A 24195-nucleotide genomic window follows, 5' to 3' on the forward strand; every position below is an offset into this window, starting at 1 on the left:
GTATAAAACAGAGAACCAGAAAAGACTCATTAGCAGGGAAATGAGATCACCCCAGTGATGTGTGAAGCATAGACTGAAGGGAATGGAGAGTAATAATACTAATAGCTAATATTATATGTGCTAGGCACTGTGCCAAGCACTTCAACAATTATTATCTCATTGGTCCTCACAATAACTTTGGAAGATAGGTGCTGTCATCATCCCGAGGCAAACAGGAGTTCAGTGATCACCCAGGTCCAGTTCATCCAGTTCAGGCATCATCCAGAGATATGTACTGGAGAGGTATGTACTGGACTTGTGGGTGCAGGTCTGGCATTCAGAAGAGTGATCAGGGCTGGAGGTATATAGACTTGGGGGTCAGTATAGAGGTAGTCATTGAAGCTGTCAGAGTGAATAACATACTTAAGGGAGTGAGTGTAGAGAGAGAAAAGAAGGCCAAGGATGGACCCTTAGGAAACACTCACCTTACAGGGTCACAGTGAAGGACAAAAAGGACGGAGTGTTTAGAGAGGTAAGAGGAGAACCAGACTTCTCTGAAGCCAAAAGAGGAAAGTGTGCACAGTGGGAGGAAGTAGATTCTGTGCCCAGAGTCATAAAGCTGGTAAATATCTGAGGTGGGGTATGACTCCAGGTCCGGCCAAGAGACCACACTGGCTCTCAGTGTAGCTTGGATCATATGTCTTCAATCTCCTCAGTCAAGTTTTTGAGCAGGACAGGTGGATGACTATTTTGTTATTTTGTCTTCTCTGTTCTTCTTAGACAAAAAGAAGAGCTAGATTGTTAGTTCCCTGAGGGGAGAGACCTATAGTATTTATCTTTTTATCTCTCTTGGGACCAGGCACAAGGTCTTTCACATAACAGGCAGTTTATCTATCTTATCTGTCTGTCTGTCCGTCTATCTATCTATCTGTCTGTCTGTCTGCCTGCCTGCCTGCCCGTCTATTTTTTTAAATGAATGAATGATCTTCAGGGAGTTAAACTTTGTTATAAGGCGCTTGGAGGCATCACAGTGTAATGCTCATCTGTATGGAGTTCCAAGGTTAGCTTTTATTTCTTAGTCTTTAACAATTTTAATCATTTGAGGACAGGGTGAGTGGGGGGAGGGCTTTCCTCTGTACTGCCCTCCTGGTTTCTTAGTGTCTCTGTGAAGTTGGGCAGGTCACTTCCAAGCCCTGGTTTCAGTTTCTTCATCTGCAAAATTTCCTCATAGCAGAATGCTATGTCATGGGACAGAACATCATAAACATTCGACTGATCAACAGCCACTTATTAATTGCCTACTATTGCCAGGCACTGTGTTAGAGGCTGGGATTGCAAAGATAAAAACAAAACAATCTCTGCTCTCAAGGGGACAATATATGCATATAAAAATGTATGCAAAATAAATACAAGGTAATTTTTTTGTTTGGGAAGGAGGTGGCAGTAGCAGCTGAGGGGACCAGGAAAGGGTTCATGTCAGAGGTAGAGCTTTATTTTTGAAGAAAACAAGGAGGAATGCATTCGAGATATGGGGGACAGTGGGTGTGAAAACACAAGGGTGTGTGTGTGTGTGTGTGTGTGTGTGTGTGTGTGTGTGTGTGTGTAACAACAAGGAGGCCAGTGTGGCTAGACCACGGAGGTTGGATAGGGTTTAAGGAGAATGGAAAAGTAGGTAAGAGATAGAGCTCCGGCCTTGGAGTCAGGAGGACCTGAGTTCAAATCTGGCCTCAGACACTTGACACCTATTACCTGTGTGGCCCTGGGCAAGTCACTTAACCCCAATTGCCTAACCAAAATAGATAAAACTAAAAATTAAAAAAATCGGGTAAGGACTAGGTTGTGAAGGGCTTTAAAATCCCAAATAGAGGAATTTATATTTGATCCTAAAAGGAATAAGAAGGATCTGGACTTTATTGAGTGGGTGGGTAATACGGTCAGATTTTAGGAAAATTGCTTTGATAGCTGTGGGGAGGAGAGATTGGAAGGCTGAGTCACATGAAGCACACAGACCAGTTAGGAGGCTATTGAAATAGTCCAGGGGATAGGTGTTGGGAGGAGTGGGTGAGACATTGTGGAGGTATAAGATTTGACAACAAATTGGATACGTAGGGTGAGTGGGAGTGAGGATGATACCAAAGTGGTAGGGAACCAGAATAACTGAACGTTCAGAAGAAGAGTAGGTTTTGGGAGAAAAATAATGAGTTCTGTTTTGTACATGTTGAATTTGAGATACTTATAGAAGACCCATTTTGAAATGTCCAATAGGCAGCGATAGATGGTCAGAAGAGAAACTAGGGCCGGACATACAGATGTGGGAGTCATCTGTGCAGAGAGGATAATTAGACTCAGGGAAGGTGATGAGTCACCAAATGAGAGAGTGAACATAAAAAATGTATTATCAGTCAGTCAACAAGCATTTATGAAGAGACTTCTACGTGCCAGACACTGTGATAAGCAATGGGGATACAAAGAAAGGCAAAAAAACAGAAGAGCTCACATTCTAGTTATCAGACAAGTTTTCTGTATCTGCACGTTTTTGCTTAATTAGTTTGTTTTTGTCAGAGATGGTTCTATCTAGTAGTGGGAGGTGCAAAAAGATTAAAATATAATTATTTTTGAAAAACAAAATGAAGGGGCTGGATTAGATTCAGTGGTTCTCAATCTATTTGCTATTGTAAAGGCCCCACTTCATTAAATCACTTAGGATAATAAATAAAACATACCTGCTATAAATTTGAATAAGGTCAATTTATGTGAGTATTGTTTTTTAAACATATGTAAGCTAATATGATTCATAAAATATGAATCCATTTAAAAGGCTACTAAAATCATGCTAACTTTTCATCACTGTTTATTTATTGGATTTTTTTGTTATTGTGGGATTTGGTTTTTTTTTTTGGTGAGGCATTTGGGGCTAAGTGACTTGCCCAGAGTCACACAGATAAGTGGGTGTTATGACACTGACTGAGGTCACATTTGAACTCAGGTCCTCCTGATTCCAGAGCCAGTGCTCTATCCACTGTGCCACCTAGATGCCCCCATCACTGTTTATTTGAAGCAGCTAGATGGTACAATGGATTGAATGCTAGATCTGAATCAGGAAGACTGGAGTTCAAATCCACCTTTACATATTTATTAGCTGTGTGACTTTAGATAAATCACTTAGCCACTGTCTGTCTCAGTTTTCCCATCTGTAAAATGGGATAATAATAGCAATTACCTCACAGTGTTGTGAGGATAAAATAAGATAATATTTGTTGCAAACCTTAAAGCATCAGTCAGTCAAAAAGCCTTTATTAAGTGCCTTTTACATGCGAGCCACTGGAGATACAAAGAAAGGTGAAAGGTAGTCTCTGCTCTCAAATAGCTCAGTCTAATGGAGGAGACAACACGCAAACAACTACGTACAAATAACACACACAGGATACATCAGAGATAATCAATAGAGGGAAGGCACTGGAATTAAGGGGAATCAGGGAAGGCTTCTTGGAGAAGATAGGATTTTAACTGGCATTTGAAGGAAGCCAGGGAAGCCAAGAAACAGAAATGAGGAGGAAGAGCATTCTTGGTGAAAATACCCAGAGTCAGGGAAGCTAGGTGGCACAGTGGATAGAGCACTGGCCCTGAAGTCAGGAGGACCTGAATTCAAATCCGGCCTCAGACCAAATGCTTACTAGCCATATGACTCCAGGCAAGTCACTTAACCCCAATTGCCAAATATATATATATATACATATATACACAATAAGGCTGGAAAGGTAGGTTGGAAGCAGGTTTTAAATGCCAAACAGAGGACTCTTTCTATTTGATCTGAGAGGCACTAAGGTTTGTTGATCACAAGAGGGATAGATAGGGTTGACTCACCAAAAAAAAAAAAATAGAAAAAAGAAAATACCCAGAGTCTGGAGATGGAGTATCTTGTTTGAGGAATAGCCAGAGGGCCAGTGTCCCTCTATAAATGTTAGTTATCATCATTATTATTATTTCTCAATTAATGATCACAAAGAGTACAACTACTATTATTTTGGGGAGTGGGCCTCAAATTTTTTTTTATATTAAAAAGGCCTCCTGTCCTCAAAAGAGTTAGGAACTACTGAATTAGATAATCTCTGAGGTCCATAAGTTGAGAGCTTCACTCAAGGCAACATAGGTAGTAAGTAGCAGAGCCAAAACTTGAACCCATGTCATCTGATTCAAGATCTAATATTCTTTCCACTGTACCACATACCCTCTATGACTCCTCACAGGCACTAGTAAACAGCAAGATAAGATTGCTTTCAAGATGGAGCTGTCGTCCAGTGGCATCAGTGCTGACCTCACTAAGGTAGGTTTGAAGGCTGAAGAAAGGCTGCAGGGCAACACTGAAGTTTACGGAGTAGGGGGAATGACATAGTCAGCCCTGTACTTTAGGGAAATCACCCTAGCATCTGTGTGGAGGATGAACATTGGAGTGTGTGTGTGTGTGTGTGTGTGCATATTTCAGTCTGAGGACCAGACGCAGCTGAGTAAAACCCAGAGATGCAGTGGTTTCTGAGGAGGGACACAAAAACAGCTGACCTGCCCCTAGTGTCTCCTTTTGCAGGGCCGCAGTGTGGTGGGAGCTCCTGGGGCTCTGGATTGGGCTGGGGGTTTTATAGACCTGGAGCAAGATATGAAGGATGAAACATTCGTGGGCAACCAACCCATGAACCAGGAGGCAGAGGATGGGTACTTGGGTAAGGTTGTCTTGTAATCCTCCCCCTAATTCCCTGATTAAGACAATGTGCTTTGCTCCAGTGACCCTTGTCCCTCTACCCAGGCCTATAGGCTCTTGTTTCCAAGTCTCTGGCTCCCTCCGCAGGCTATACAGTGACCTGGCTACTCTCCAAGGGAAACAGGAAACTATTGGCTGCTGGTGCTCCTCGATATCAGCATGTAGGTCGGGTGCTCCTCTTCCAAGAACCAGACAGAACGGGAGGAAACTGGAGCCAAGTGCAGAAGCTCGAAGGGCCCCAGGTGAGCACAGTAGGTGGCCACAGGTGGAGCTGAAGGTGTGTGATGGACAGAACCGACCTGAGACTGAAGGAGTTGAACAAGATGGGGACCTAGGCATCCCCAAGACCCTAGTGAAATGGAAAGAGCTCTCGGCTTGGAGGCAGGAACCTAGGTTGGCACAGCTATCACTAGCAATTTTTGTGCCTGAGGCAAGTGGTACAAAATTTGTACAGGATGAGAAACATGAAACTAGTCTCCCCTTCACCCCATTCACTTGTGGGAGGCCAGTAAGACCACTTCAGGGAAGGCTGCTTTGTAAGAGGAAGAGGAACTTACCTGTCCTGTGTCCTGGGCGATAAGAAGAGTGTGGAGGGAAACCCCATGTGGGAACTTCCTCTTTTAACTAGTTATTCTTGAAATCTAGGTGTTAAGCTTAGTTATTTCTCTACTGTTGAAGCACTAGAAGTGCTACTTTTCTCTGTTAAATTTCAGTGCTCTGGGGGCAGCTGGGTGGCGCAGTGGATAGAATATGGGCCCTTAAGTCAGGAGGACTTGAGTTCAAATCCGATCTTGGACCAAACGTGTAACACTTGCTAGCTGTGTGACCCTGGGCAAGTCACTTAACCCCAATTGCCGTAAGAAAACCCCAAAAAACAAACAAACAAAAAAATGAATTTCAGTGCCCTGGGACGAAGCTCTGAGTTGTCCTACCTTAATTACAGCTCAGTGGACTGACCTCCTGCTTCTGATATCTACTAGCTGTGTGACCTTGAGCAAGTCACTTAACCTGACACTCAGTTTCCTCATCTGTAAAATGGAAATAAGTAATATTCTAGTCTAGCATCTACTTCACTGGGTTGTTCTGAGAATTAAATGAAATAATGTATGTGGAGTATTTTATAAAGCGCTGCTTCAGTGTCATTTGTTGTAATTATCTGAGCTCTGACATTTAGCTGTGTAATCTTGGGCAACTCTCTTGACATGTTTCCTCCTCTGTAAAGTGGAGGTCAAATTATTTTTGCTATCCAGCTTCATCAAATTATTGTGAGGAGGATGTTCTGTGAACTAAAGTGCTACATAAATGTGGGTGATCATCATTATACCATCTCTTCTTTCTTTCTCTCTCTATAGGTTGGCTCTTACTTTGGTGGGGAGTTGTGTGGGGTTGATGTGGACCAAAATGGGGAGATGGAGCTGCTATTGGTTGGAGCTCCCCTGTTCTATGGGGAGTGGAGAGGAGGCCGTGTTTTTGTCTATCGTTGGAAAGAGGTAGAAAGCCAAGGCATTTTGTGTGTGTGTGTATGTGTGTGAGTGCCAGGGGTATTGGAGGGCACATGAGAAGTATGGAAAAGGAGAAAAAAGAGTCATTTCTTCTAAGGATGAGCCCAAGTCTTGCCTCTTTCATCCCAACCTGAGTTGACCTTGTTCTTCTCTGCTCTTCTACTGCCCTTACTATAATTATCGATCATTCTGGCCTATGCCTAAGCATGGGGCTTACCAAAGGGAACACAGTGCAAGCTCTAGTCCAGCAGATCAAAGGAGCCCCCCGTTAGTACCCCTATTTTACTGGCTTATATTGCAACTTAACTTTTTCAAGAGTGTAAATCTTGATTCTTGAAGATGGGGTAAAAAGGAAAAAGAATACTGAGCTGAGATTCAGGAGACCCCAGTTTTATTCTGGGCCCTGCCACTAAATCAGTATTTGACTTTTGGCAAAAGGCTTCTCTTCTCTGGGTTTCAGTTTCCGTATCTTGAACATGACTTGGTCCAGCTGAGGTCCCTTCCAGATCTAATGTGCTTTCTAGCTGTAAGATTCCAGAAATTACGCATTTGCTGTATTTCTTTTGTAATCTCATTATCTGATAATAGTATCTTGCACATGGTATGTGCTCAATAAACATTTTTGGAGGTAATAAATGAGTGCGTGAATGAATGGATGAATAAATGAATGAATATGTGAACCTTTCTCCTTGCTCCCAGCTGGCATTCCAGATGATGATGGAGCTTCAAGGGGAAACTGGCTATCCCCTGGGTCGTTTTGGGGCAGCCATCTCTGCTCTGACGGACATTGATGGGGATGATTTGACAGACGTAGCTGTGGGAGCCCCACTGGAGGGAAGGGGTTCCATCTACATCTACAATGGGAAGCCTGGTGGACTCAGTTCCCAGCCTAGCCAGGTAAGGAGCTTTCCAGGATTGGGGTCAAAGAACCTAAACCTAATCCTTTACCCATAATTTGTCCTTTCCTAGAACTACTGACTCAGTGGGGCCTCTCTCTTTTGTCCTAGCGCATAGAGGGCATCCAGGTATCCCCAGGACTCCACTACTTTGGGCAATCCATCCATGGTGTCACAGACCTTGGAGGAGATGGACTGGTAGATGTGCTTGTAGGAACTCAGGGTCAAGTGATTATGTTGAGGTGAGATGACATGGCATCCATTTGAATTCTATCTAGAAAAGACACCAACTTTGGGGATTTAAGAGACAGGAGGACTGATGCCTAGGTATGATTATTGGGGGAGTGTCTGAGGGAAAAAGGATGAGAGTTCCCCACCCTAAATCAAGCATATCTCAGCCTGGGACAACCCTATATACTTTTTAAAAAATGGAAGCTAGAATAAGGGTAGTGATCTACAGAGAAAGAAACATGAAGGCTAAAAGGGATTAGGGGTAGATGGCTCTGGGAAGGGGGAAAGGCCACAGCTGAATATAATCCAAAGCCCCACCTACGTTTGTGAATTCTCACTTGAATTTGCCTCTCCTTCTGACCTCCCCTCAACCAGCTCTCGTCCAGTCTTGGACATCATCTCTTCAATGGACTTCTCCCCAGCAGAAATCCCAGTACAGGAAGTGGAGTGTTCCTACCAGGCCAGTACAAAGAGGTCTGGGGTCAACATCACTGTATGCTTTTGGGTCAAGAACCTCACACCCAAATTCCTAGGTCAGTGCTGTTTAGTCATCACTCCTCCACAAAACAGTTCTCATCACCCACCATCTAGCGCCATTTGGTCTCATTGTCTCATAGATTTAGAACTAGCAAGGACCTTAGAAATCATCCAGGCTGGGGGTCCCAACCAAGGGTCCATGAACTTAGTGGTTTTTTTTTAAATTTTGATAACTGCATTTCAAGATAATTAGGTTTCCCTCGTCATCCTATGTGCTTTATTTTAGGCATTTAAAAACACTATTCTAAGAAAGCATGGGTAGGCTTCACCAGACTGCCAAGGGGGACACAAAAAAGATTAAGAACCCCTGGTCTAGGCCAATCTCTTTACTTTACAGATGAGAAAAATGAGACACAGAGAAGCTAGGAGACTTCCCCAAACTCATACATTCATTGCTAGTAGCAGAACCAGTATGGCAACCCCAATTTGTCTGCTCCAAATCAATTGTTCCTTCCATGATACCATTTTCCCCACTCAGGTTAAGGCCTCCTTCATCCCAGCCTTCCTAACCTCTTCACTCTGTCCAGGTCCTCTAGTGGCTAATCTCACATATATCCTACAACTGGATGGACACCGGATAAGAAGTCGGGGTTATTTCCCTGGAGGGAAACAGGAGACTGGAGGGAACATGACTGTCACCCCAAAGGAATCCTGCACCCAACACTGGTTTAATTTTCCTGTGAGGAAATTAGGGGGTTTGGCCCTGGGGAGGGGAAATCTGGCAGCTAAATGTAATCCTGAAGAGTTACTAGCTTGGGGCAGGACAGTGCAACAGACAGCTATAATATTGACATACTTGTTTCCTCTAGGAATGCATTGAAGACTACATCTCCCCCATCAATGTCTCCCTGAGATTCTCTCTTTTTGAGGGTGAATACAATGTAAGAAGGAGTTGCAGGGATGGAGTATTGGGTGGGAGTGGAAATTCAGTTCTATATAATTTCAGAATCCCCAACTTATTGCTAGAAGGGATCTTAGGAACCTAGAATGTCAAAACTGGAAGGGACCTTAGGAACCTGGAGAGTCAGGCCTGGAAGGGACTTTAGGAACCTGGAGGGTCAGGCCTGGAAGGTCCTTAGGAACCTAGAGAGAAGGGCTGGAAGGGACCTTAGGAACCTGGAGACTCAGGCCTGGAAGGGACCTTAGAGACTATCTAGTCAAACCCTGTCATGTTAAAAACAGGAAAACTGAGGCTTAGAGGTGAAGTAATATGTGGCAAAGGGTACTACTTTGTGGAACTAGAATTCAAACCCTGTCTCCATCACAAACTGAGTCTTGGGTGGGTATTCAGGATGAAAGGAGGGAGAGAGAAAAGTTTCTGGAGGTAGATTAACCAATTAGGAGGCAGTTGCCAGCATTAGAAACCCTCTGGGGTCATGGAGTGATGCTATCAGGGGAAACCTCCCCTATGGATTCAATCAAGCATTCCAATCAGCAAGTCTTGATTAGATATCTACTAGTGTCTGCTTTTAAGCACCTACTGTCCTCAAAGGGCCTCACTCATTGCCCAGCAGGTAGGCCTCAACCTGTGGCATCCTTAGTCCTTTTTTTTTTTTAACAATTCACAAGCATTTATTTTCTCTTAGTCTCACCTCTCCTATTCCAACTGAAAAAAAAAAAAGAAGACAACCCAAACCCTCTTAACAATATGTATAGTCAAGCAAAACAAATTCCCATATCGGCCATGTCCAAAAATGTTTGTCTCATTTTGCATCCTGAGTTCATCTCTTCTCTTGCTAGGAGATGAAGAGCATACTTCATCCTCTGCTTTTAAGGAACAGCAGGCTGGACAGAGAATAGTGCTGACTCTGGGAAAGGGGCAAAGACCATAGCCAGATATTACCCAGAGTCGAACCAAGCTGTGGGGAACCTGCAGCCTTCAGGCCATATGTGGCCTTCTAGGTCCTTAAATGCAGCCTTTTGACTGAATCCACATTTTACAGAACAGATTTGTTGCTGTTAATTTGTTCCTCACCCCTGGTCTAACCCTCCTCTGAAAATTCTCATCTAAATGACCTCTCCTTCCCCTTCCCCATCCATTCTCCTGTTTTTCCCCATGGCTTTTCACCTGGAAAGAAAATACAGCCTGCAATGAGGCCTGTCCCACATTCAGAGACCAAGGAGGTAAGAGGAGAGGTGGGAGGTGGATAGAGAGAGAAGAAAGGTTTTAGGGGTGGGTGGAAGAAACCTCCATTGGTACTTTTCTCTCTAGATTCCTTTTGAGAAGAACTGTGGGGATGACAATAAGTGTGAGGCCAATCTGAAAATGAACTTCCATTCCAAAGGGTTTGTATGTCCGATGCTCTTTGCCCCTTGACCTCAGTATTGATCCTGAGCCTGGTCTCCCATCCTTTTTCCCCAAACCAAGACCATTTCCCTGATCCTGATTAGAACAATGTCTAACAAATCCATATTGATTGATTGGTGGGTCCTGGGCCCTGTTCCTTGACCTCTTCCTTAGATCTCCTGAGCTGTACCTGGCCCCCTCATCTAGCCTTTCTGTGGTTTTGGAGCTGAGTAATGTCGGGGAAGATGCCTACCGGGTTCACTTGGCCTTGACCGTTCCCCAGAGCCTCTCCTTCAGAAAAGTGTCCATGCTCCAGGTAAAGAAGAAGGCAATGAGTGCTCTGGTCCCAAAATTTTGGCTCTCTTCCCTCAGTCTCTCTCTGCTCCCTTCTCCCAACCTTAAAAGACTGAAAATGCAAACAGGGTCAAGAAAAGGGAAGTCTTTAAATCCTTAAGTTCCTGGATAAAAGAAACATTAGAAGTCGGTAAGGGGGAATTTGTAATTCATATAATGTCAGAGCTGGACAGGGTTTTAGAGGTCATCTGGACCAATGGCCTCACCTTATAGAGAGGGAAACTGAGCCCCAGAGTGGGAAGCGACTTGCCTAGGGTCACACAGTAAGTTGGGACTTGGGACGCAGGATGGCGTAGAGAAAAGACCAGCTGAATTTGGAGTCAGAAGGACCCAGATTTGAATCCCAGCTCCAACACTTTCTACCTGTGTGACCTTGCGCAAGTGACTTAACCCCTCTGGGCCTCAGTTTCATCTGTGAAATGAAAGCATGAAATTAGATGACCCCTGAAGTCCCTTCCAGCTCTGACATTATATGTGTCACAAACTATGATCCTCATCCAGGGCTCTTTCCATTAAGTCCAATTGTCCTGTTTGAGGGATATTCCTAACCTCTTTGATACTGATGTCTGGGAGGATAAGTCTGCCCTTTCAGGACGCAACTGGCACCCCTAAATGACTTCCATTTTCTCCTCTACTCTCTATAACCTCAGAGTTGGGTCCCTGTCAGCTGTGAGGAAGAAAGTCATGAGGCCAGGCTCTCTGCCTGGACTCTGTATTGCAACGTGAGCTCCCCCATCTTGAAAGGAGGCAATACGGTGAGATCTTCTCAAATCATTGGCCCTGAAGGTCTTGGATGAGAAGTAGGGGGGAAAGCAGGGATCACTCCCCAAGGTCTGGGGAAGGATATGACACATGTTCTCATAAGATGGAATGGAAAGGGTGGGGTTAAACTGGGGCCTAGGAGGAGGAACATCTGTCCTTCCCCAGGAAGGAAGGAGGAATAAGGGAGGTAGGGATGCTTGAGTTCTGGGGAGGCATCTGATCCTTCCTGGTGCCTCCCTGACCCCAGGTATTGGTCCAGATGATGTTTGACACCTTGTTGAACAGCTCCTGGGGGGAATTCCTGGAGATGAAAGCAAATGTGAACAGGTGAATGAAATCTAGGCATGGCTTCTCTCAAAGCCCCTTCTTTGCCTTCAGCTACTCTCCAGGCCTAGGAGGACTGTCCCTCCTTTCCCAGCTCCCTCCCAACATTACCCCCTTTCCAATTCCTCACAGATGACACATGTTCATACCATCTGTCCCCTACTCCTGCAGTGCTCCCCCAGCTCACCTCTCCCTCCTGGCTCCCCTGGCTTCCTTTAGGACTCAGCTCAAATCCCACCATCTTCAGGATGCTTGACCCTTCCTTCTAAAATTACCATCCATTTTCCCTATATTTATCTGATATGTACATTGTTATTTTTCATGCCATTTCCCCTATTAGACTGTAAGCTCTCAAAGGGCAGGGATTATTTTTGCCTTTGCTTATATCCTCAGTCCCTGGTACATAGTAAGGGCTTGATAAATGTTTGTTGACCGATAAACTGATCTGTGTCTGCAGTGACAATGAGGACCCCATACTACTAAAAGACAATTTGGCCACCAAGAGGATCCCCATCCTGTTCCCTGTCAACGTGATGGTTGAAGAGTATGTTTTCCTCAGCCCCTCCCACCAAGGATCCAGGCATTCTGCCCTCTTGCCTTCCTAAGCTCTCTCCCCTGTAACCTTCCCTCTGAATACCTGCTCTTCCTACATCTCACATGGGACTTGCCCCAAATTCCAACCCCTGGACTGACCAACTTATTTCAAACTATTGCTATTGACTCTTAACAGACCTTCCTGCTTTAAGACTTTCTCCTACTTTACAATCCATTTTTTCATACCCCTACCAGACTAATGTTCCTTATGAGTAGATCTGGTCATGCCCTTCCCCTTAAAAAAACAAAATCCTAAATGGCTCCCTATTATCTACCAAACAGATAAAGGTCAGGGGCAGCTAGGTGGTGCACTGGATGGAGCACTGGCCCTGAAGTCAAGAGTACCTGAGTTCAAATCCGGCCTCAGACTTGACACTTACCAGCTGTGTGACCCTGGGCAAGTCACTTAACCCCAACTGCCTAAAAAAAAACAAAAATAAAACAAAACAAACAGATAAAGGTCAAACTTGCCTGACATTTAAGGTACTCCATAATCTCTAGATTCTTGAATAAGAACAGTTTATATTTCTAGAGTACTACATGGTTTAAAGACAGGTTTTTCCTTGACAGCTACCTTGTAAAGGAATATAATTATTATTAGCTCCATTATTTATATGAGAATTCTGTGGCTCAGGGAGATGAGGGATTTGCCTATGCTTCTAGTTGGAGCCAGGCTATGAACCTAGGTCTAATGATTGTAACTACAACACCTTTTCCACCATACCATATGTTTCTTAGACAAGCTTTGAAAATGATGTGGTATGAATAACCTATATCAGATTGTTTGCCATCTTGGGGAGAAGGGAAGGGAGGGAAGGAAAAAAAAATTGGAACTCAAAATCTCATAAAAAGTGAATGTTAAAAACAATCTTTATATGTGTGGAATATATATATGGAAAAAATACTACTTACAAAAAAAATTACGTGGTAGGCAACAGGGAGCCATTGAAAGTCCTTGAGCAGGGAAGTGTCATGGTGGCTATTAGGAAGCTTTATGTGGCAGAATCAAAAGATCTGAAGGAAAAGAGCTATGAACTCAGTAGGTATAGCCCAAAGGACAAAGCCAAGATGAGATGAGAAACTCAATTAAGAATCCCTAGTTAACTAGACTCACCCAGCTTTTTGCTCTATTATGACTCAGATTCCCTTGGGCTCTGACCTAGAGAATTGTTTGGTCGATTGTTTGAGATACTGAACCAAGAAAACCCAGAGGATATGATGGTGTTTTTCTCTAAGGAAGAGAGTGCAGACTAGTAAAGCGCATGTAAAGCAAAAACTCCACTCTTAATTAAAACACGAACATTAGAGTTGGAAGGAACCTTAGAACATGGCACATAAGGTGTCAGAGCTGGAATTTACTCTAAAACTTTCCAGAAGATAGAATGCCAAAAGTTTGGAGTCAGGAGGGACCTTAAACACAAAATACAAGGCCAGGGAGAGGTCTGAGAGACTCATTAGGGCAGTGATGTCAAACTCAAATAGAAATTGGACCACTGAAGATCCCTGTGGACTACATATTGATTTAGTTTTAAAATATAATATTATCTGTGTTTTGTTGTATTTTTATTTATTTGGTTTAATATTTCCCAAGTACATTTTAATCTGGCTCAGGCCACACTTGGAAGTGTTGTTGTTCAAATGTTCCATAACTCTGCTCCAGGGGGCCATATTGTATCTTCATTTGTATTGTATCGTTGGTGACATTAATCTTTTCCTAGTTGCTGCCAAGGGTCCCCGTCTCAAATCTCTGGGGTAGGCAAGAGTGGGAACCATTGGAGCATAGATTTAGTGCTGAAAGGGACCTTCCAACCTCCTCATAGCACAGGTTAGAGAACTGAGGCCCAGAGAGGAGAAAGGACTTGCTCTAGACCACAGAGGTAGTAAGGGGCAGAACCAGCACTCAACCCCGGGTTCTCTCACTCTACAGCCAGCTTTGTATTTCACCATGTTCTTGCTCCTCTATGAGCTGGTGAGGATGTGGAAGTTGATATAAGTACTAGATTTTGTTTTGTGCAATCTAAGGCAGGCTTAGCTTTCTTGTTTTGTTTTTTGCTTTTTGGTGAGGCAATCGGGGTTAAACGACTTGCCCCTGCGTCACACACTAGTAAGTGTCAAGTGTCTGAGGCCAGATTTGAACTCAAGTCCTCCTGACTTCAAGGCTGGAGCTCTATCCACTGTGCCACCTAGCTGCCCCTCCCCCCTTTTTTAGGAGCCATGCCGCATTATTGGCTTATATTAAACTTGTGGTTAACTAAAACACTGTGATCTTTTTCATATCTGTAATAGCCGCATGGGTCCAGTGCCTGGCACATAATAAGTACTAGTAAATGCCTATTGATTGATCTCCAAGCCATGTTTTCCCTATTCTTTACTTGTACAATTAATTTTTTTTAAACCTAAATGCAAGACTTTGCATTTATTCTGTTTTGGAAGGCAGTCGTTGAGCTAAAGACGACATCCTCGCTCTTTCTCGCATAGCTCCTGCTAGCTCCGTACAACATGGTACCTAATGTTCCCTTCTCTAGCTGTGCATAGCCACCATTTGCATTTTCTCTTTCTTTGCAGCCAGGGGAACTCCACTCTGTACCTCAATTTCACCTCCAAAGGCCCCAAGATTCACGTGGTGCAGCATGTTTATGAGGTAGGAATCATAGACTCTTAGGCTTAAATCTTAAAATCTTAGAACTGAGAGAGACTTCAGGGGTCATTTAGTCCGACTGCCTACCCAGAGCTGGGATTCATGCCATAGCAACCTTGGCCAGTCATCACTGGGCCTAATGCTTGAACACACCCAAGGTTAGACTCTGGCTTCATTGCTGAACAGCTCTAATGGTTAGGAAGCTCCTCATAATGAGCCAAAAATGTGGCTCCTCTCACTTTCCTCCTACTGGTCCAGGCTCTGACTTCTGGATCTAAGCAAAACAAATCCCATCACTCTTCCACACAATAGCACTTCAGGTACTTTTAGAGATCCATCATGATCCGTCTGCCACACCTGCTTTTCTTTTTTAGGCTAAACATCCCTAGTAACTTGAACCAGTTACATGTTTGGTTTATGAGATGCTTTTCAGGTCTTCTTGACCCCTCCAATTTGTTATAATGTAGCACCCCAAACCTGAGCTGGACACACTTTACTCCATATGCAGTCAGACGAAAACTCAAAGTAGTACAATAGGTCTGACTGGATACTACAGTTTGATTGATGCAAACCAGGGTGGTGTTAGTTTTTTAAGAAGCCCCATCATGATGTTGGTTCCTATTAAATTTGTGGTCAGCTGTACAATTGTCCAGTGTTTAGCACAATGCCTGGCACATGTGTGTGCATGTTTGGTCATTTTTTTAAATCATGTCTGACTCTTTGTGACCCCATCTGGGGTTTTCTTGGCAAAGATATTGAAGTGGTTTGCCATGTCCTTCTCCAGCTCATTTGACAGGTGAGGAAACTGAGGCAAACAGGGTGAAGTGACTTGCCCAGGGTCACACAGCTAGTAAGTGAGGCCAGATTTGAAGTCAGGAAGATGACTCCAGGCCCAGCACCCTATCCACTGTGCCACCTAGCAGCCCCCTGGCACATAGAAAGTGCTTAATAAATGCTTATTGATTCATTTCCTATCCTTTACTTGTGCAATTGATTTTTAAAACTTATATGCAGGGGCAGCTAGGTGGTATAGTGGATAGAGGACTGGGCTCTGAAGTCAGGAGGACTTGAGTTCAAATCCTGCCTCAGACACTTACTAGCTGTGTGACCCTGGGCAAGTCACTTCACCCAGACTGCCTCCAACAACAATAAACCCTTTTATTCAAAACTCTGCATTTATTCTTGTTGAATTTCATAGTGATTTGGCTCATTGCTCCAGATCATTTTAAAACCAGTTACTGTGATGATTTAAACACAGTTACTTGCTGTGTGTGGCCTTAGGCAAGTCACTTCACTTGTACGTACCTCATTTTCCCCATCTGTAAAACCAAAGGGTTAGACTGGATAACCTATAAGCTCCCTTTCAGCTTTAAAGTGATGGTCCAAATCTGAGAAGGCTCATAGACTCTCAGAATTTAGAACTGGAAGAAATCTTAGTGATTTCTGGGATTGGGCAGATAACCTTGTCGTAGAGGTGGTAGTATTTGCTGGAGTTGAAGATCACAGAGATGTTGCTGCTCAGGCTGGACATGGAAGAGGCCTGAGAGAAGGGGAATTTAGTGGCTGCCTTAACCCCAGTGCCTACCCCACAGGCCCACCACCATTCCCACCCATCAGACGAACCCCAGGAGTCTCAGCCACCTCTCAGAGTGATCATGAACTCAATTCACTCATTTTACCTCCTCCTCAGAGGAGGAGACTGAGGCTCAGAAAAAGAAAGAGATCTACCCAAGTTCACAGAGTAAGTTCAGAGCCCAGGTGTACTGACTCCTAGCTCAGTCCTATTTCTACTCTACCAGACTGCTTCCTTCTATGTCTTTCTCTAAGTCATTGATTCCTAAAAATGTTGGCCAGCCAACAAGTGACAAGAAAATGCTCCTCCCTTCATCGCAGAGTTGGGGAGCTCTGGATGTGGAATATTGGGTATAATGTCAGATGTGGTTGATGTGTGGATTAGTTTTTCAGAATTTCTTTTTTTTTCTTTTTTTGTTAGAAGGGATGGCTCTCTGGGGAGAGGAGGAGAGAGGGATATATTTGGAAATTTAGGGGATATAAAAGCAAAAGATAACAATAATTTAAAATATATATTGGTCAAAATAGGGCTGAAGGCAGAGCCTTATGCTTGTCAATAAAGGCTTAGCTTCAGGTTGACATGGAAGGGTAGAGAATGAGTTGTCTGATTAGTAAAGAGGCCAAGAGTAGAACCTTGACATACAAAGCACAGAATGTGAGAGCTCTTGGGAGTCATTGAGCATGTGGTGACAACTTGTCTCTTCTCTCTTTCCAGGTGATGACTCAGGTCTTTGTTGATGCCCCACCTAATCTAGAAATCGTAGTCTTTGTGTCAAAAAGCCAGATGAAGGAATTCTCTACAAGGAACTGGACTGTTGAAGTGGTTAGTATCAAGGGAGCAATGGAAAAACCTGGAGGTCTGGGAACACCTGAATCTGAGGAAGGATGGGAATTTCTGAGCCTGAGCTAGGGGGGCTTTGTATGCCTAGATCTGAGCTTTAGGGAGTAGAGCTATCTGGATCAGAGGGATAAAAGGGAGGCCTGGATCTGAGGGGCAACCTCAGTCCTTCAAATGCTCCGCTATGCAAGGAACCATATCATATTCTAGGCTCAATGAGTATGAGCAGGCATTAGAGGCTGGGAGAGCTGGGATTTGAGCTGAGTGCTCCAGATTTCTAAGTCTGAAAGGGCATTGCGGGTGGTTGGGGGTGCTTGGATCTGAACTGGGGAGGCCTGAGTCAGCTAAGGTGGGTAGATCAGGGGTGGGGCATCAGTATATGTCGAGACACGATCAGACAGGGGGCAGAGAAAACTGGTTTGTATTCAGAGTAACCTGGTGCAATGCCTTTTCCGTGCTCCGAGGTAATGGAGAATTCTCCCTTCCTTGCCCCATCCCCCATCATGCCTCTAGGAACCCCCAGTACCCTGCTACCTTGAGGACCCAGATGGGTTGTCCCACCCCACGCAGGTAAGCATTTAGGTGCTGGAAGGGTGTGGAGCAAAGGCAGCCCAAACAGACTCATTCATCAAGCCTATCTCCAACTCCAGCACGGGATCCTGGTATCATAAAATTAACTTAATTGCTTTCTCCCCTTTTCCCAAGGCCCATGTCCTAGGGCCTGTCTTCCGGTGTGTAGTTGATTTCAGGAGAAAGATCTTGGTTCGAGTGAGTGGAGTGGTAGAGATCACTGGAGAGATCCAGGTAGGCAGCCTGAGAGGTGGCTGAGACTCCTGGGGTTCGTCTGATGGGTGGGAATGGTGGTGGGCCTGTGGGGTAGGCACTGGGGTTAAGGCAGCCACTAAATTCCCCTTCTCTCAGGCCTCTTCCATGTCCAGCCTGAGCAGCAGCATCTCTGTGATCTTCAACTCCAGCAAATACTACCACCTCTACGACAAGGCGTCTGCCCAATCCCAGGTATTAAGCAGGATTCAGGAATCACCCCCCTTTCTCCTGGCTCTGAGCAGCTCTTCCTAGAAGGTGGAAAACCCTTCTCTACAAGATCCCTCTCTTCTCCCTTAGGTTGTCACAAAGGTGGAGATTGTATATGAGAAGAATCTTCTCTACCTCTACGTGCTTAGTGGAATCGGCGGCTTGCTTCTCTTGCTGCTGATTTTCGGAGTGCTCTACAAGGTGAGGATCTATTGGACTTGAGAAGGGCCAGGGTCACTGAGGACTTTCCTCATGGAAAGAGATGTTAGGAGCCCAAGAATCCATCCATCCCATGGACTGAAAGGCCAAATGACATAGTGCTACTAAGGCTGAATAGTGTTGAGGTGGGGCAGGAATTTCTGCCATTGGCTTGCTGTGCAGTCTTGGGTGGATCACTCCTCTCTGGGCCTCCTCTGTAAAAATGAGGGGATTGGACTAGAGGAGCTCTAGGGGCTCTTTCTTCTGAGCTAGTCTAGAATTCTGGAAGGTCCTGTGGTTGGCTGAGCCATCCCTGGGATCGTGGCATCATAGATTTAGAGCTGGAGGGGGACTTAGAGGCAATTTAGTCCAGCCTGCTTATTTTTACAGAAAAGGAAACAGAGTCCCATTGAGGTTAAATGACTTGTCCAGGCTCACACAGGTAGTAAGTAGTTAGGCTTTGATTTGAACCGGTGTACTCTGACTCAATTTCAGTATACTTTCCATTGTACCATGTTTCCTTACCTCCCATGGTAAACTGGGTGAGTAAAGGAACTGGCCATGATCCTTGAACCTAGATGATCTTAGCTTCTTGGGGGGTGCCAACTCCTCTTTGGAGCTGATTTAAGAACTTTGTTTCCCTTTTGTTTCAAGGGATTTTACCTTTCACTGCTTTGCTGATCAAGGAAGTCCACTTCAGGCACTGTTGCCCTTGGCCTTCCTGGCCCCTAAACCAGCTTGGCTTCCTGGGTACTTTGTCTCCCCCCTCAGTATAGTAAAAAGAGAGACTTGGAATCAGGTCTGGCTCTGACACAACCCATGTCATCTTGGATAAGCCAATCGGCTTCAACTTTAATATCCTCATCTTGCACTGTCGACCTCACAGGACTTCCATGAACAAAGGGCTTCATACTTCTTTCGTTGTTCAGTGGTTTCAGTCATGTCCAACTCTCACTGACCCCATTTGGGGTTTTCTTAGCAAAGATATTGAAGTGGTTTGCTATTTCTTCCTCCAGCTCATTTGACAGATGAGGAAACTGAGGCAAACAGGGTGAAGTGACTTGCCCAGGGTCACACAGCTAGCAAGTGTCTGAGGCTGGATTTGAACTCATGAAGATGAGTCTTCCGGGCTCCAGGCCCATCCACTGTGCCACCTAACTACCTGCTTTATATTCCACCAATGTGAATTATTATTCTTACTTTTCTAGTTCTCTGGTGCCCCCTTCCAAAAAAAAGAATATTGTCTCCCAAGGGAGAAAATTCCCAGGTGATTAGTGATTCTCTTACTTAGGTACTCTGGATCAGTGGTGTCAGGGGCTACTAAACCTTTCATAAGGGGATCCCTGCTAGCCAAATATTGACTTAATTTTAAAGTGTAATTTCTATGTTTTATTGCATTTTTATTTATTTTGTTAAGTATTTCCCAATTACATTTCAATCTCGTTCTGGCCTATGGGGAAGAGTTACTGTTTGACACCTCTACTCTAAATGGAACTCACTGTTGTGTTCTGAAATCTCTGGCTCTCTTGACCAATCAGGAAGCCCCTTGTTGGGGTGTGTGTCTGGGGCAAAGTCAGAGAGGTGATCGGGTTTCTTTCATAATCATTCACTCAATTAAGATGATATTCTTCATCCTTTCAAAATTGCTGGGAGGAGAGAATAGGGAAAAATAAAACTATCACAATTTAAAATTTCCTGATCTCAAAATTAGAAGATAGATCCCCTTGGACATTCAGACAAGCATACCTTTGGCACAAGGTGAGTGCCTTGGACTGGGCAGTGTGACTCAGGGAAGCAGCAGGTGGGGAAGATTTAGTTGGCCCCAACTGACTGGTACTGCAAACCCCTTGATGCTCACATTTAGTGCATAAACTGACTCCTATCCCCAAGACCCAGGAGTAGGCCGGTCTTCTGCCAACCACACACCTGTCAGATGGTCCTTTGCTGATTACTTTTTGTCTTTCAATCTGATTGCCTGCAGGGGACACAATTATACAAATTTTCAGAGTTGGAAGGGGCCTTCGAGTTCAACCTCTACCCAACAAGGATTCCTCACTACAACACAACATTCCCCCTCAAATAATTCTCAAGCCTCTGTTTAAAGACCTCAGTGAAATAGAGCCCACTACTTCCTGAGGCACCCCATCCCACTTGGGACTAGCTCTCACTGTTAGGAAGGTTTCACCAGTATCAAGTTGAAATTTGTCTCTCTGTAACTTCTACCCTCTGAATCCTAATTCTGCCCTATGGAGCCAAGCTGACTAAATCTGGCCCTTGAGGACAGCTATCACACCCTCCCTGAATCTTCTCTTCTCTAGGCTAAACATCTTCAGTTCTTTTCATCTATCTGCATATGTCTTGGACTTAAGAACCTTCATTATCCTCTGAACCTTCTCCACCTTATCAATCCTCCTTCTTAAACTGTGGAGTCACTGAGAAACACAATGTCCAATCAAGCTATTGCTGTTACTGAGCCCCTTTGAAATAAAGTATTCCTAGAAGGTGCCAATCTCCTTTCCTAAACTATGCATTTTCTCTATTGATTGTATCATTATCCCCAAATGCAATATTGGCTTCCTTTCAGAGCTAGACTATTTCAGAACTAGACTATCACTGTAGGACTGTGGCCATGGTACCCCAAATTCAGTCCTTCAAATGCTTTTATCCACATGTTCTGGGATCAGTGAAATTAATACAAAACATTGCTTCAGGCTTTGCATCCTCCCTGACTATAGCAATGGATCCTTGCATTTATTTCGCCTTTTACAATTTATAAAGTGGGTTCATCCTCATTTCATCTTCATCTCATTCTGTAAGGGAGGCAGAACAAGTATAGTCATGCCCATTTTGTAGATGAGGATACTGAGGTTCAGAAAAGCAAAGTGACTTGCTCAAACTTACACAGCCAGGGGCAGCTAGGTGGTACAGTGGATAGAGCTCTGGCCTTGGAGTCAGGAGGACCTGAGTTCAAATCTAGCCTCAGACATTTGATGCTTACTAGCTGTGTGACCCTGGGCAAGTCACTTAACCCCAATTGCCTCACCAAAAAAACAAACAAAAACAAAAAAACCCAAACTTACACAGCCAGTAAATAAATGGCAGAGCTAGGATTTGAACACAGATCTCCTGATTCCAAGCTCTGTGATCTTTCTATACTGTACTACTATACAGCTCCAGTACTAGCCACTGTGGGGAAACTGGAAAGAAATGGCCCTGCTCTTTTGGGGGGGGGGCAAGGTTGTATTATATACACAAGATAGACAAAGATTCCAGGATCCTGAGCGAGTGATTTGAATGGAGTGTATCAAGGAAGGAGGAAAATTTTAAGCAAAGTTGTGAAGGTAATGGATGAAGTAATGGAAAGGCATGTATTAAATCCTTCTACGTGCAAAACACTGGGTTGAATGCTGGGGATACAAATAGAAAAGGAAGGAGGTTCCTGCTCTGATGAGGAAACAAGGATTTGCAGAGAAAACAATTGAGGGCTCTCTGAATGTAGGAAGGGCATAAGCAGAGGGGTGGATGGATCAGTGTTGGTGTTGGGGAACATCTCACTCTCTTTTCTCTTCTCATGGACAGGTTGGCTTCTTCAAAAGAGACCTTAAAGAGAAGATGGAAGCTAATGGTGCAGTCCAGGATGGAATCATGGATGAAGCCTCCAGTCCCTCTGCTCCTGCTGACCCAGGCTGCACAGAGCCCCTTCAGCCAGAGGAAGGGAAAGGTGAAGGCTGTGCTGACCCAGGCTGTTCAGAGCCCCTTCGGCCAGAGGAAGGAGGAGGAGAAGGATGTGCAGACTGAAGCCTGAGCTGTCAGGGAATACCCTGGGGGTCCTGGGGTCCCAAAGTCAGAAAAAGCCCAGGGTTGGTAGTCAGGAATCCTGAGATCTAGTATTACCATGACCATCAACTTGGTGTGTGGCCTTAGACAAGTCCCTTCCCCTCCCTGAGCTTTAGTTCTCCAATATGTGAAATGGGGACAAATAATATCTATCCTACTCCATGGGGAGGTTGTGAGGATCTGAAGTGGTAATATACATGAAAGAACTTTGGAAAGTCATTCACATTCATTCAACAAACATAGAACCTGTGATATCTAAGGTGCCGAGGGAGATCCCCAAATAAATATCTCTGCCTTCAAGGAGCTGTTGTTATTCACATTATAGTTCATCCCTTTCAGCTGTGATGACCAGAAAGGGCAGCAGGAAGCATACATATCTTGGGTATGTTGAAAAAATCCTAAAAAATAGGGCTCCTGACCCCCAGATCCTCTAAAAGACCTGAATTCAATACACCATAAATCCCTTTCCTGTTCTAATTCCTCTCCCTCCTCACCCTGCCTTCCTATCCTTCTTCAAAATCCCTTTGTCTTCTTGAGGTTTTCTTTTCCTTTGGGGGAAATTGGTTAAAAAATTCTATGCCTAAGTCAAATTTTGTGAAGTATCTTCCCCCTTCACCCTGGTCCCTGGACCTTTTGTGAGCTTCTCAGCTCTGAATTAGCTGGGAAGAGAAGACAGATGGCCCCTGAGGAGACAGTCAGTGAATGATACCCAGCCACAGAGGTATGTGATAAGGGACAGATGGCAAGAACTGCAGGAGGTCTGTGTTTTGGGATGGTCAGGGAGGTTGTATCTGAGTTGGCCTGTAAAAGCTGAGTAGAATTCAGATGGAAAAAACAGCAATGGGCAGATCAGTGTGAGCAAAGTCTCTGCCTATCACAGTGGAAACATACAGTGTATATAAGGTAGCAGCAGGAGATAAGGCTGGAAAGGTTGGGAACCGATTACAGTGCGCCTTAAATGCCAGATTGAGATGTTTATACTTGGAAGCACACATTGGAATGGCCTGAGAGATCATCTGTGAAATCCAGAATGAAACCTAGAGTTTATCTACAATCTTCTCATTCCACAGATGAGGAGACTGAGGCCAAGAGATAGCAAATGACATGGTTTTCCTTCTCTGATCGTTATCTTGTCGCCATCAAGGAGTCAGAGGATGCTCCTCAAGAGTGGGAGGGGCAAGAGGGTAGGAAGGATGTTTCCAGTCTCTCCCACATCACACTATGTCAGTGGCCCCTATGTCTCAGAGTGACACATCCCTTTGGGTATGATTCTTAGGCAAGAAAGTAAGTGGGACCACTAGGTGGCGCAGTGGATAGAGCACCAGCCCTGGCGTCAGGAGGACATGACTTCAGGTCCAGCCTCAGACACTTGACACTTACTAGCTGTGTGACCCTGGGCAAGTCACTTAACCCCATTACCTAAGCAAAAAAAAAAATGAAAGTTAGTGTGATGAGGGGTAAGAAATCCTGGGTTGGAAATGAAGGGATATGTGATCTACTTCTTGCTCTGTCACTGAATTGCTGTATGGTCTCTGGCAAATCACTGAGCCTCTCAGAGCCTCCTTGTCCTCATCTGAAATGGACATAATGGTACCTTCCCTCAGGGGGCTGTTTTGAAGCTAAGATAATAGATGTTGGTACTTTCTTAACTAGGAATTATATGGATACAGAAGTAGAGGCATAGCTGGACAATTTCTGTGAAAGAGATTTTAATGAACTATAATTCCACAAATATTTACTACAAATCTAAGATGAGTAAACAGCGTTGTATGGAAGCCAAAAAAAAAAAAAAGAGAAACCACTAATATGTTCCTTTTGCTGTACTTCGGCCCCCCTGAACCCTATATTGGGTTTGAGGTAT

At 44.4% G+C, this 24195-nt stretch overlaps 1 protein-coding gene across 2 annotated transcripts in view; it reads left to right on the forward strand.

Moving 5' to 3' along the window:
* Positions 1–22634, forward strand: part of ITGAL (integrin subunit alpha L) — a 33741-nt gene extending 11107 nt beyond the window's left edge. Inside the window, exons 10-31 of one of the 2 annotated variants that reach the window (XM_021008467.2) lie at positions 4227–4303; positions 4547–4694; positions 4820–4974; positions 6085–6222; positions 6934–7131; positions 7242–7372; positions 7737–7894; positions 8426–8577; positions 8708–8779; positions 9975–10022; positions 10111–10184; positions 10360–10501; positions 11190–11294; positions 11549–11628; positions 12083–12169; positions 14785–14860; positions 17145–17252; positions 17781–17837; positions 17973–18071; positions 18189–18284; positions 18390–18500; positions 22077–22634. In XM_021008467.2, the coding sequence (XP_020864126.1) occupies positions 4227–4303; positions 4547–4694; positions 4820–4974; positions 6085–6222; positions 6934–7131; positions 7242–7372; positions 7737–7894; positions 8426–8577; positions 8708–8779; positions 9975–10022; positions 10111–10184; positions 10360–10501; positions 11190–11294; positions 11549–11628; positions 12083–12169; positions 14785–14860; positions 17145–17252; positions 17781–17837; positions 17973–18071; positions 18189–18284; positions 18390–18500; positions 22077–22295 (2531 nt within the window). In that variant the 3' untranslated portion in view covers positions 22296–22634. The remainder of the gene's footprint in view (positions 1–4226; positions 4304–4546; positions 4695–4819; positions 4975–6084; positions 6223–6933; positions 7132–7241; positions 7373–7736; positions 7895–8425; positions 8578–8707; positions 8780–9974; positions 10023–10110; positions 10185–10359; positions 10502–11189; positions 11295–11548; positions 11629–12082; positions 12170–14784; positions 14861–17144; positions 17253–17780; positions 17838–17972; positions 18072–18188; positions 18285–18389; positions 18501–22076) is intronic. The other variant, XM_021008468.2, reaches the window with a different exon arrangement.
* The last annotated feature ends 1561 nt before the right edge of the window (positions 22635–24195 follow it).

This window comes from Phascolarctos cinereus, unplaced genomic scaffold, assembly GCF_003287225.1.
Source record: "Phascolarctos cinereus isolate Bilbo 61053 unplaced genomic scaffold, phaCin_HiC Scaffold_4;HRSCAF=312, whole genome shotgun sequence".
In the NCBI taxonomy this organism is placed as follows: domain Eukaryota; kingdom Metazoa; phylum Chordata; class Mammalia; order Diprotodontia; family Phascolarctidae; genus Phascolarctos; species Phascolarctos cinereus.